Genomic DNA, 14123 nt, shown 5'->3' with positions numbered 1-14123 from the left:
TGGGTAAGAGTACTTCACTGCCTAGATCAATAGCATCTCTTAAGCCTCAACATGAGGAACAGCTCCAAAACCAGGAAACTCACATTTGCCAATATTTTAGCAACTGAACTAAGACCCTGCTCTCCAAAGACGATCATGATCTGACCTTGTGGGGTTTAAATAGAAAACACTGCTTTTCTGCGTTCTCTGGAAGAGGAACACCACTACCATCACTATGGATTTGTTTCATTTTCTTTCACTTGAGGAAGCACAAAAATTCTTACTCCTTTCAACAAAATTGAATTATCTTTCTATTGAGTACAACTGAGTGATCTGAAACTTTCAGAGTACATTTCACAGACTTACACCTATACGTCACGCTACTTTCCAGCTTCAGCTGCCCATTCTCAGGTGGGGAATCCTCTCTTTCCCACACCACCAAAATACACCTTCTGCTCCTGCAGGATGTGAGGAAGCATCTGGCCCATCCAGGTTTTTGGCCAGTGATTATCTAAGCTACAATTTTTGACATTGTTTACATCAGGCTAGTGATTATTGCTCCCACAGATGCTAATTAATAATAAACTTCATCTAATTTACAGTATTAAAGAAAATAGTTGACACATTTTTTTAAATGTCCACAATAAATACAGTCCCACAGCAGAAGTCTTGTCTCCAGATATGAGACAGCAAAGTCTTTTTCCCAGCCCCAAATGTCTGTACTATGTTTTATTTAACATAAGCCCCAAGTCTCACTGCAGGACAAACCTTACATGTGTAATGTCACATAACATCAGGAATCACGGATCAGAGGATTTTGGCCAAGTTCCTTTTCCTGTGCTATTCAATCACCTCTCAGCTAAAGAAAACTGACACCTCCGAAAACAATTCAAAAAAAGAGCATCAGATTAGGCATTGTAACTCAATAAAGTTGAGCAGCGAATAGCTGACACCACTAGAATTTTGCCTATTGCAAGATGTTACAGTTGAATGAATGGATGGGGCTTTCATGCCCCACTGAAGCATGCACAGCCTTCAAACTACTGGCATGTGTCAAGATGCTGCAAAACCTAACATTTATAAAAGATACATCTGGTGTGCATTTATTGGGAGCAGAGTGAGGTCTTGTTTAAATTGCACACATGAATTTGATGTGGAGAGTGGGCAGCATCCCAAGCCTCACAGTAAAAGCATGTTTTTAACCTAAACTCCTCCATCTATAATGCAAGCCATGAGGTGTGAAGACCTCTTGCACAGTGAAAAGCCAGAGCATAAATTATGAATCAAGGCACAGGTGAAGTACTGAAGGCCAGGAAGAGGTCTTAATTCAGTCATGACTTTTCTGAGTTTACATTCTTTCAAATTATACTTATTGGATAAAAAGATATTGGGAGATTTTATATTGCAACCAATTTAAGCATCTTTGCTGTTTTTTGATTTGATTTTACAAACCTTGCTTTTAATTTCTGATTTTATCAGGCCATGATTTTTCTCTCGCCAGAGACATTTGACAAAGCAATTCCTTCCCCAGCAATCCATCTAACATTGTCAAGCTCCACAGAGACGGGCATGTCCAAATCACGGCTTTCAATCATCTATTTTGATCAGAGAAAAGCCACACAGGCCTTCATCTGGTTCCATGCTCCTCATGGCACCGTTTGAAGCATGCCATTCTCCTCAGCTCAATATTGTGTGTGACCTTTCAGGTTCCACCTGTAGTTCCAGCAAAAGCGCAATTTCCACTGGCACGCACTGTAATAACCAGCACTGACAAAAATGTGTGTTTCCAATTTAAACCCACTCAGTTTCACTTGGCACCTGCACTAACCCTTCTTGGCAGCAGAGATTCGGCAGGAGCAGCAGCAGGGGAGGAGTGGGAGGCAAGGGCAGTGCAGGGCCACCCTAAGGCAATGTGACCACGCTGGCTGTGGTCCCTGTCACCTGTGCCAGCAGCCCCTGCACTGCTGCGTGTTGGCAGTGCCCAGGCAGTGAGGGCATGGAAAGCCATGGGTTACAGAGCTGCTTTCTGCCCCACAAAATAAACAAGTGAGCATCTCCCACGCAGCTGGCTCACAGGTAACAGGAGTTCTGGTGCTACCCCCAGGTAACTGCACAATTGTTAGGCAGATAAGGGAAGTGTAAGTTTTCAGGGGAGATGTGATGAGTGTTTCCACGTATTTTTGCTCAAAGGACAGAACAGTTTAAACAAATAAATGCAGCCTTAAATGCTTCTGATCCCTCCTCAGCAAGCAGGAAGAGGATGCCCATATAACAAGCTGTGGGCATCCAGTGAGACAGGGCACCCTGCCTGTACCACAGCCACTTCAGGACCAGCCAGGAGCCCAGATATATTTTGGAGGAAAAAACATCAGGCTCTCCTTCCTGGCTACCTGCAGCACCACTGTGGGAACAGTGCTTCACACCTTGGCTACGAGGACCTAGAAACACCCACGAAAAGAGCAACCTTGACCTAGACCTCAGTGACAAAGCAGGAAAAGAAGCAAACCAGAAGAGCAACTGCTCTTGTCCCTCAGTTTCTGACAGTGCATCCTCATGTGCCAGTGACTGCAGCTCTTCCAGAGATTTAAATATTCCTGTAGCCACAAGTGAGGGTCATTTAAAGCAAACCAGCAGTTGGAGACTTTCCTTCTGGAATGTATAAAAGATCAATGCCCAGCTGAACAAGACCAGTGCCAAGCATTTTCCTCCAGAGCAGTGGCAGGATCATAGACAACCATGACAAACCTGACCCCAGGGAGAAGGAAGCTCCAGCAGGTTTTTGCATGAGAAATAAGCCCAACAGAGAAGATGCAGATCTGCCTTACGGAGGTGGCCCCATGCTAGCACAAATGATTAAACCAGTCCCAGAGAAGACCATTCTGCTTCAGAACTATGGGTAACAGTGACCATGGGCCAGAAAAATATGTGGCTGCACTCAGGACCTGCACAGACTGGATTAGTTTGTGTTTGTCACTCAGTCCTGGGATGTATTTTTCGTGTGTAGCCTGAGATGTAGAAATCGCTTGTTAAATTTTCTGGCATTGGCGAGAAAAGAAGGGGAAAAAATCAATTACACAAATACTGGTCTGTTGACATTTAAAACGAGACAATGATGAGCATTAAAAAAAAAGGTTACAAAAAAAATCCTGGGCCAGCAACCCAAAGGACCAAAGACAAATCACAAAATAGGATGCAACTAATTAGGCTGAAATGCCAACAATGTTCAGTATATCGTTCAAAGTATCTGTGGTGTCAGACTGCTGCCGTGACCCCCAGTACAAATATGCCAGGGGAAATGTAGAATAGGACTGAATCAGATAAGTTAAATACAAATATTTTAAAATGACATTTTAATTTCTACCTCACCGTTTTAACATTTTCGAAATCGTTAAATAAGCATGTCGCCTATTCTCAGAGCAGGCCAAATGTCAGGTGTTTGTATGTATTATTCAGCTGAACATTTTAAGTACATAATCCTCCTCATTGCTAAACAGGTGGTATTATATTAACAGGTTATTTTCTCAAAAGGAACAGTGAACAGAACACTGCTGACTCCATACAGTGGTGTATTACAGAATGTGGAGCCAGTGCAAGGATGGAACTGAGCTGAGGTCTGTAGGCAGGACAGAACTTTCTGCTGTAACTACAACTTCTAAAGCACATTTCAAGGCAGAGTACCACAATTTAGTTGAGTTATTCACAGAATTATACACAGCTGGAAAACAAACTTTTGTAGGCAAGTGATTGTGTAAGCCATACATGACAGAGTACACGCTACCGGGTCTCATCCAGGAAACAGTCTCGTTTAGGACTTAACAATTATAAACAGATAACAGACCTATTAGGAAAAGCCTTGCAAGCAAGTTGAGTAGATTCTTTGTAGGCCACACTGTACCCCTCTTTTTCAGAGTTGTATGGTGGGCTTTGTTGCTGCTCTGTTCCCAATCTTTCAGTGACAATTATTTGAGAGAAGAAGTGGACCCAAAAATAAAAAATTAGTGGAGCAGTACACAATCAGGAGCCCAGCCCTTCGACTTTCAGAAGGAATGTGAAACAGGCAGTCACAGAAAGGAAATAATACACAGCCCATAGCATATTCCAAATGTGCTTCCCAAACTTTGCTTTTAGAACTAAGACTTGTTTATGTTTCATACATGATTTCCAACAAGATTGACTGCCTCTGGGCTTTTGAAGTGCAAGAAGCTGTTAGCATTTTTTTCTGACTGGTGAAAATCCACAGACAGACTCTACTCTGCTTTATCTGAACACCAGCAAACCCACAACAACACTCCGGGCATTGCTTAGGTTTTTGTTGTTGTTGTTGTTGTTGTTATTGTTTGTCACATCAAATAAAAATCTAAATCCCTGAATTTGATAAAGTTATTTTTCATTTTGGGAACATGAGGTTAACACAGAGTGAATTCTGCAATAAAAATGAAATGCTTTGCCCATCATTCAGGATCGGCTGCAGCTGCACTGTGCTAAACTAAAAGTGAGTTGCAAAAGCAATTCTCATCTGCTTTTGAAGCACAAGCAAGAGGTTACTAATGAATAGGAGAGTTTTTGATTTCTCCTTCTAAATAAATCACGAGTAAATCAGTGCTTTGAGCTGCATTTTTCCCTCAAACGACACAACTCCTAACAGACGAGCCAGCTTTTGTACCCAGGGTGGTACCATGGGGCTGGTACCCCAAACCCCTGAGTTCTTCACAGACACTTGGTTTTGTATGGACAGGAAGAGTCCTGCTGCACCACCTGTGTAAAATCTGCCAACTTAACTTAGACTGCCTTTTCTTATTATCTCCTCTTTTTCAGTCCTTTCTCATTCTTGGGCTTGAAAGAACTTGACTCAAAAATCCACAGAAGGCAAGTTGCAACCATATTCTCAAGTGCCCTGAGATAAAAACTAAGCAAAGCAGGTGAACTTTACCTGAAAGACTTCATAGCTTCCCACTCCTTCAGCAAAGATTCTCTTTATAATGTCTTCAATTGACTCATAATCTGGACCTACGACAAAAAGTTCATTTTCACAACTATCATTTTAACCGGTATATTTTAACACATCTACTGGAAAAATCAAAGGAATAACTACAAGATGTGCTATGCTTAATCTAGCAGTGAGGATCCCTTTGCAACCACACTTCACAGCTGGTATCACTCTGCTGGCTGCAGTAAGCTAGCACAGACATAATGACAAGCAAAAATCACACCCTCATTGTTTTGTATCAAGATAATTTGTAGTTTTCTTACCAGTTGTGGATTGACTATATAAATATTGAAACCATAGTGTCTATGGTTTGTCTGCATAAGGTATCAAAATGCTTTTAACATAGAAAAGTGAATAAGAGATTACACTGCATAGCCATTCAAGGGAAAATTCCAGCTGAATTATGGTCATACACCTGCAACTACATTAAAAAGCTCTTGTGAGAAGCTTCCCCCATGTCTGACAGAGGCAATGCCAGCCAGCTCCAGGATGGATCCATGGCTGGCCAAGGCTGAGCTGATCAGCTACAGCGGCAGCACCTCTGGGATAACACAGTCAAGGGGGGAAAATACCCTGTGCAACAGCAGCTGAGAGAGAGGAGAGAGTACAAGAAAGCAGTAGCTTCACAGACACCCAGGACAGGGAGGAGGGAGGGGCAGGAGGTGCTCCAGGAGCTGCTCCAGGTGCCAGAGCAGAGACTCCTCTGCAGCCCCGGCTGCAGCCCATGGTGAGGCAGCTGAGCCCCTGCAGCCCAGGGCAGTCCATGGGGGCAGAGATCCACCCACAGCCCATGGAGGAATTCCTGCATGCTAGAGGTGGGGAATAGTCAGGAGTTCTCCCCCAAGAAGGATGGAGTAGAAGAGCCCAGCCAGGGTCACCTCAGCCCTTACATGTCCTTTTGTCCCCCAAGTTACAGATAAAACCTACCTTCATTTTACTCCCCATCTCCCCCAAAGGCAGGTCCAGCTGTGCCAGTGGGTCACTCAGCCCAGCAGGGCCACCAGGTGCCACAGGGGCTGCAGCCAGGCCCAGGGGAGCAGGGCACAAGAGCAGGGGCTGTCCAGGTTTGTAAAAAGGGGAGGTCCCAGCACCTCTCAGCAGCACAGTGTGACCCCTCATCAGATGCCACCACAGCTACAGGAGGTCAGGCACCCCTCCTCCCTCCCCAAGAGCTCTCTGATAATACTTGGCTAAGCAGTACAAAAACACTTGGTGAGATCCCAAATATTATTACCTTTTTTAACATCTAGTGTGAAAGGTTCAAACCACAGCACCCACCAATTATTACTGTACCTTCTTCTTGCTTGTTTCTCCTTAATATGTGGATTTCTTAACCTACAAAGAAAGATAATATACCTACTTTTTTTGGCAGTAATCTGAAGATCTAGAGCCCAATAAAAGCTGTTTAACAAAAAGGAATTCTTAGGTAAGGTTTTTAAAAGATCCAAAATACCACTGGAATTTCAAAGGACATGAACATTTAACATTTGCACTAATCAATTCATTATTGCATTCAAGGAAACACATTTTGCTTTCTCTATAATAGAGAAAATGAAATGTTCATTCAGTGGAGAAAAACTTCCAAAATAATACTGGATCATTTCAATCTTTATGCCTGATAAGCACGAAAATGCTCCTCAGATCAACCCATCAAACAAGAACCTGCATCACCCAAGGAATTTGGATATTGTTAAATTTTATTTTATAGTACAGTGTTGGGCACTTTATGGTCACGTGGAATTCACCAAAAACTTCTACTGATGCCACAAACTTTGGAAGGAAAAAGAAAAAACAAACCACATCACATATCACAGCTCACTTAATACATCTAGACAGTGCACTACTAACAGTAGTCTAAGGTCAGAATTACAGTTCTCAAGATGACTTTGAACAGTACCAGAAGGTGCAAAAGTGTGGAGTAAATTTGGCTCTAGTTTTGTTAAAAGGTTAGTAATTAAATTTTCAAAACTGTAAGGACAATGCTGGTTGTTTGGTATGTGTATGTTTTTTTAATCTCAAAATTGCCAATAAAATCTCAATGTATCCTGTACTTCATGCCTCTCTTTTAAGTATTAAAGGCTCACAATAAGGGATATTATTGGGAATGGTTTTCAAGGGTCACCAAAAAATGTTATAAAAAAAATTTAGAAGCATCAAGATACATGATGTTGCTTTGTTCCATGTCGAGGCATTTCTCATCAAATTTAAAATTAACAAACACAAACTGTTTGCCAAACATCTAAGCATTTTAAATTGCTCTTCCTCCTCAAAAACCATGAAGTAACAGATGTGATGTGCTTGTGTGCAAGCTGTACCAAGATTAGCTCTTCCACAGTGCTTTATTGCCTCATTCAAGTATATTAATTTAAAGAAGGTCTCAAGGAAAAACCAAAGGTTAAAAAAATGTACATCAATATACAAAGAAATTAATTTACAAAAACTTTAAAGGATACTGGCAACACTAGTAGATGTTTTAAGTAATGACTTATGATAATTACGGATGTCACAAACTCAATTCTTGTGGTCATCGCTGGTCCTGAAAAGCAGTGCTTAACACCTCAGCTTTTTACCCATGATTAACAAGTGATCAAAGCATAAGCTAAATATCATAAAGTCAAATAGTTATCCTCACTTCAATTTAACCAGGTTTTACTTTTAAGAGTTACCTGGAACTACTGGTATGTGAACATTGGCTTAGGCCTTATTATTTCTACAGAATGTGACATCCATAATCATTCCCAGTCACTAGAAATATACATTTGCCTCATTAGAATAGATTTCTTCATGTTTTTATCATACAACCGTATTTCAAAGTTACATGTAATTTTACACAGTTCTAAAAAATACTATTTCATGGGTCTGCTTGAAAGCAGATGTGCACTACTAAATCACTTTGAAACAAGGGGCAATATTGCACAAAATTCACTGAAGATTTGAAAGTCAACACATTTTCCCCTTCCAACCAAGCTGCTCCCTTATTTCTAACAGAAAGGATGTTAATTCACACACAATCATAATAAATGTCAACCCAACTTACTTTCCAAATGCTAATACTGTTACTGGATTCTAAATACAAGTGTTGTTAGTATTGAGCTAAGTAATAGTACAATTTAATTGAGTACCCTTTACTACAGTACACCTTGGAGTAACTTCCAACTGTGTTACCTGCTTCATACCGCAACCCAGCAGAGGATGGCAATGGCCCTGCCAGCTATGTGGGTTGTGGATGTCCCTCTAGACTGAGGTGGCTGTGCACACACCAGGAAACTCTACAAGAATAAGTGAAGCAGCTTTCAGAAAGACCTGTCAAGTACTTTCAACTGGCCACTGACTGAAACTGTGGAACAGATATTGCAAAACGGATCAAGGGAGGTTTTGCACAAGCAAACCACATCATCCCTTTCCGTTCCTTTATTTTCAACACCCTGAGGAACACGAATTCTAGGCCAGCTGTGGTCCACGCTCCTGGGGTGAAGATGAGGACACGCTCTGGTCAGCTCAGATTCTGCTAACAAGCAAACAACACCCAGCAGAGACAGACATGCCTAATAGCAGCAAAGAAGTTACTGAAGAGAAGTCACATCACCATTCATACTGGTTTTGCTGGTGCAGTTATTTCTACATTCATTCTTCAAAGATTTACTGCAATATCATAGGAATGGACAGCCTTCACCATCCTGAGCTTTGCAACATGGAAGCTGTTTATTAACCACATTTGTTTAGCCTGAAATTCCAGGCTGTTGGGAATGCACTGGCTAGAGTCTCACAGCACCTGGACTAGAGGCTGGTGACAAGGGAGGAGATGCTAACTCCTTGGAAATAAAGCTCCTCTTGAGATCTCCCTGAGGAGTCAGGGAGGTCCATGGTTAGGGATTCTTCCTGCAGGACAGGGTACAGTCAGGATTACACAGGGGGCATTTGCAAAAGGGTCTCATGCTGGCACTTATTATTGCATGAAATGTTTCTTTGATTACTTACATGCATAGAGAAAGTATTTTAGATGCTCCTAGCAATTCTATTAGACAGCTGCACCAACAAAACATTGTTCTGTAGAACTGAGTATCATTGATTGCAGGTGGATAAGGAGAAGCTGTTTTAAACACCTGGGTTAACTGCTCTTTTGCTTAGACTTTACATTGGTTACAAGAACACGAGGTTGTAAACTAGCTCATCCTAAAACCTGAGAAGACATCTAAAACAGAATTTTAAGGTCTAAAACACTCTTCTAATAGATCTGGTGGGATTTTCAGAAGCACCCAGCACTTGTCTAAAACTCTGCCTGAAGTCTGTGTTACAATGCCTGAGAGGGGACTTCAGCCAGTGCTGAGAGTTTCTGATGATCCCACCCCAACAGCAGCAGCACCACTGAAATGCTAAATGACAAGGAAGGGTTCAGTCAACAACTTCTATGACAACTTCTACAACTACATTTTTTCTTCAGAACAAGTCTATTTTTCAGAACTACATGATGCCCAAAAATGTGAGATGGAAGAGCAAACCACTGCCTATTCTACACAGACTGCCCTCTGCATGCATAGAGGGTGGGTAGGGATCACCTCTGCATCCACAGCCCTTCCCTGGTATCTGCAGTTTTCCTCATTACATCTCTACACATGTGAATGGGAAGGTTCTGACTAGGACAACAGATTATCCATTCTGCAAATCCCACAGGGAGTTAACTCCACAGGTAATATTACTTTTACCTACATGACTGAGCTGGAACCACTGTAACTGAGCTAGAACTGAAATCTGGAATTCTTCGAAGTTACTATCTCTCCTGTGGACTTCCAGGCTCTGCTTCACCACACTGCACTGGAACAACCCAGGAATCCCTTTGTCCTTCCACTGCCCTTTTTCCTCCCAAACCAGATGAGTGATACGGCTCATTTTAGGCAGACATCTATGCAAAATAAACTCAAAAATATTAATCTCAAGTCCTGGTTTGACTTTCTACATCGGAAATTTGTTCCTATGTGTAAGTAACAGATCACAAAGCTTAATCAAATAACCTGGTATCTCCCTTAAACAGGAGAAATGGAAGATTTTTGAGATCCTGAAGAAAAGAGATGCCTCTGAAGAAGACTACAGGAGCTCTGACTGAGCACAATTCAGTTCTCACCAGTAGCTGGTGATCAATGTTGATGATTTTCAAAGACACTAGAAGGATTTCCACAACTCAAAAGCATACAAGTATAAAACTTGCAAAGTACTGGACCTGGAAAATTTATCTTTATATAGAACCCACTGTGGTACTAAAAATACTGCATATGTAGCCAATAAACAATTTTATATTATCACAAGGACAGAGAACAAGAGTGTTGAACCAGAAATATCAGTTTGGACTCTTATCTATTTGGTAACTGGCAATTCTATTCAAATAAGGCACAAATATTAGCCTTTTTAAAAGATCACTGATAGTAAGTGGAAAAGATCCTGTATATTACAGAGTAAAAAATGTACCTACAGTTAAAATCAACATATATATAAGACCAATCTATTTCTGAACCCACATAAGGTTCAAAACCAAAAAAGACATACTATTTAATGATTGTAAACAAACTATAGCTTTGTAAATAGTAAGGAAACAATGCAGCATAAGCACAGAAACATTTTGTCTGAAATGAAAATTATTCTAAATTGAATATTACCATCTTCTATTTAATCTGTTTACTTCTTTTCAGCCTGTATTTTCACTCCATGAAGCAGTGAACTATTACTACAATGCCTCCATTTTGAAAGATTCCACTAGAAAACTTTCAATTTTATGATCCTTATAAAAACTTAAGAATACTGGCAGTCTCACATGGCTTCCATATTTATTCCACAAAGCTGAGAATGGAACAACCTCTGTGATTATTTGCTCAGCATCTAACCCTCATATAAAGCCACTAAGATTTATGCCTGTATTAGACAGTAATTTTTGAAAACCATTTTCTGGCAGCATTCCTGGTTTGATGGTTTTGAAAGTAATAATGGCCACAATTTCTAGGGTTTTTTTTCTATTTTCCTCCTTAAAACATTTATACTGTTTACTAACTTTAATAAATGAAGAAAACAGAGCAACTTAGATTGAACCATGGATAGAAACATCATGTGAGTTGGAGAGGAAAGGAAAAGTTGAACCTTTAAATTCTCACCACAAAATGCAAGGAGATGAATGAGAAGGAGTGAGAAGTGCTACAAGAACAAAAACCTGTGTATTGCCTTTTGCAGCACTATGCTTGGGCAATGTTTAGTACCAGCAAGGGAGAAGAATGCCCTCAAGTCATTAATGCCAGCTTTAAACAAGAAACCATCAGGTTGCTCTGGAACTTTTTCATCTGAACAGCACATGAGCCACTTGGCCTGATCCACTTGCAACACTGAGAGTGAAGATTTTAATTATTTTTATGATATTATGGATTTCTAATAGTGCAAAATATTTTGCCAAGTAACATTTTTTGTTATTACAAAAGTTCACAACATATCATGTAGATGCACAAGAGGAAATCAAAGGATAAAAAATAGTTTAGAGTACAGACTTCTGGATGTACAACTGCTAACTCTGGAACACAGATTCTCCAGCAATGCAGATGCCCTCCAAAATGTTCATGCTTGATCAGACACAGATATTTCTGCAAGATTTGAACTTTTGCTATGTTTTAGCTTTGTTGCAGTGATTAAAAAATTAATTCTGGAGGTTCATCCTCAGTGGCAAGTACTGGCACAGCCCTTTCTCATTCTGGAGCAAAATGAAATTTTGCACTAACCCCAGATTTCACTCTACTGAGCCTCTCTGGTGAGGTTCCAAACAGTGCTTCTGCCATTACATGGAGCAATTCCCTTAGGTCAGCTACCTTGTAAGAAAGCAGCAAAAAAACCCCTTTGCATTTGTGTCAGCTGGAAAGAAAATGAATTAATACTCATATCAGTGAGGCAACTGATATGAAACTCTGCTACAAACTACTATTAAGGTACTAAAGCACAATCTGATCCAATACCAACCCCAGGAACATGCTCACTCAGGCCTAGGCCGAAATTAACAGAAATCATTAATGACAAAGAGGAAAAGAAAAAAGGTTTCTGACTTAGAAGAGAAGCAGAATGCTATTTCTACCAACTGTACCACAAATATCCCCCTCAAAGCTGACAATTCCAATATGCTGAAACTGAGTAACTGTCTCTTCTGTCCTAAGCTGTTGGAGAGACAAGGTATGTATGGTGAGGTGGAAAAAGAAAAGACAAAGAAAATTTTAAAAATTAAAGAGCTGCTCCACAGAGTATCAAAAATCCTCAGACTTTAAATATCCAAATATTTGTCAGGAACACTGCCAGAAGGAGGAAAAATGGTTGTTCTAAATACATTATACATCATGACCATTTACTCTCCTTCACTGAATTTAGAAAGAAGTTTTTGGTTGTCCAACTTGGCTCAAATGAGAGTCGGATATATACAGTCTCAAACTGAATCCATAAATTTAGCTTTCTAGTGTTACAAATCAGGCACAAATTAGTTTTCCAACTATTAAACTGCAGAAAATAAAAAAAAATAATAGAAATCTATCAATTCCACTTACACTTTCCTTTCTGAGAATTTTTAGGTGAATTAGTCTACCTAGGGAAACTGATAATGTGTCTTTAAAGTGTCTTAGTTGTAAACAGAAGTCAATAAATGTCACATTATAATTCAGCACTTCATGTACTTTATGGAAGAGAGAAAACCACGTGCTACCTTTCTGAAGTCTGGAAGACAGAGCCACAGTTTTAGTTTGGAGTAAATTCCAAGTTATAGTCACAAGAAATTCCTTAATCTATAAAAAGTCTCCTTTCCTCCCCCCACCCTTGCTGAAGCAAATTCCTGCCATGGAAAATCATTATTGCTGTTTTGTAGATTTGCATTCATCTTCTAAGACAGTTAAACCCCTTCTCAAAAGATTAAGGCAATTATTATTCATTACAAATATTAACATTTGTACATTTCAGACAAATCAGATTGCTTGGTTCATTTCATACTAATGGGATTAACATAGTACCTTCAAAACCTGGCTACCTTCAGGTGACACCCTTGCTGCTTAGAGGAAGCAAATGCTAGGAAGCACCATACACTTGCTGTATTTTTAACACAGAGACTAACTAGTACCTGATTTGAGAGTGCATTCATACATTTAGTTCCATTTTGTGGACCTAACTACAGCCAACAAATGAACTGAGTAAATGTAGAAGCGGATGTCCAATGGCAGAAAATGCATACTCAACTGAAGAGAATTATTTTTATAACTGAAGATCTCTTATTCCTTTTCATTTTTTTGGTTATCATCTCATATGGAGTTACATGGAGTCCTGAGTAGTCTCCCTTTAACATCTGATGGGAGTCAAGTTTCTCTTTTCATACTTTTCTTACGTTTTATTTCCACTTCTACTGCTGGACAAGCTATCCTTTGAAATATTTAAACCATAGTGAAAAGCAGAATTCAGTTTACATAATGACACCACTTCCTGAAGAAGTCCACCTTCTTCTGGAGTTTCATCTCCTTCCTTCCCACCTTTCTCCCAAGGGACCAGAATAGATGGCTGTTGAGCAAGACCTGCTGGGAGCTGATCTTCTGAGGTATTGCTTAGTGTTTCATTAGGCTTTGCATACCGACAGGAAGAAAAGCCTGCTTTGAAACTTTCGAGGGAAGTAAACTGGGCACTTGGTCGTACTGAAGACAGGGATGTCAAACTAGTGGTGTCCATCTTGTCAGTAGTAAATGTTTTGCCACTCTTTTCTTCTTCCATCCTTGAGAGAGATTCTCTCTGGCCATCAGAAGAAACTTGCTTCCTTGGTGACGGGGGCAGCTGCTTCCCATGGAGAACACTGTCATCCTGGCCGAGGTTCCACTCTGCCTGGTCATTAGCACTGCTGCAGAGCAGGGTAAGATTGCTCTCACTAGGTGCATTTGACTTGTTCTGAAAGAAAAAACATGTGTTCATAGTTAATGTCACAAGAAACATCTCTACACTGGTATTTTTGAAACACAAGGACTGGAAGGGATTTTGTATGTTCCTAAATCACGGATTCCCTTTGGGACTCAGTGTTACAAAACAACTATCCCAGACACAATGCAAGGCCAAGTGTTTTTACATTTCCTCACAGAACACTGTCTCTTAGCCTAAGGACTGCCTCTGGTACCACAAA

General features: G+C 40.4%; 1 protein-coding gene across 1 annotated transcript in view; it reads right to left on the bottom strand.

Moving 5' to 3' along the window:
* Positions 1–7286: 7286 nt before the first annotated feature.
* DENND1B (DENN domain containing 1B) overlaps positions 7287–14123 on the bottom strand; it is a 146068-nt gene continuing 139231 nt past the window's right edge. The window contains exon 24 of the mRNA XM_041420702.1: positions 7287–13894. Coding sequence (XP_041276636.1) covers positions 13343–13894 — 552 coding nt within the window. The 3' untranslated portion in view covers positions 7287–13342. The remainder of the gene's footprint in view (positions 13895–14123) is intronic.

This window comes from Onychostruthus taczanowskii, unplaced genomic scaffold (assembly GCF_017590055.1).
Source record: "Onychostruthus taczanowskii isolate IOZ18803 unplaced genomic scaffold, ASM1759005v1 scaffold65, whole genome shotgun sequence".
NCBI lineage: Eukaryota > Metazoa > Chordata > Aves > Passeriformes > Passeridae > Onychostruthus > Onychostruthus taczanowskii.
The sequence above is the reverse complement of the archived record's forward strand: the minus strand, read 5'-3'. Positions and strand labels throughout refer to the sequence as shown.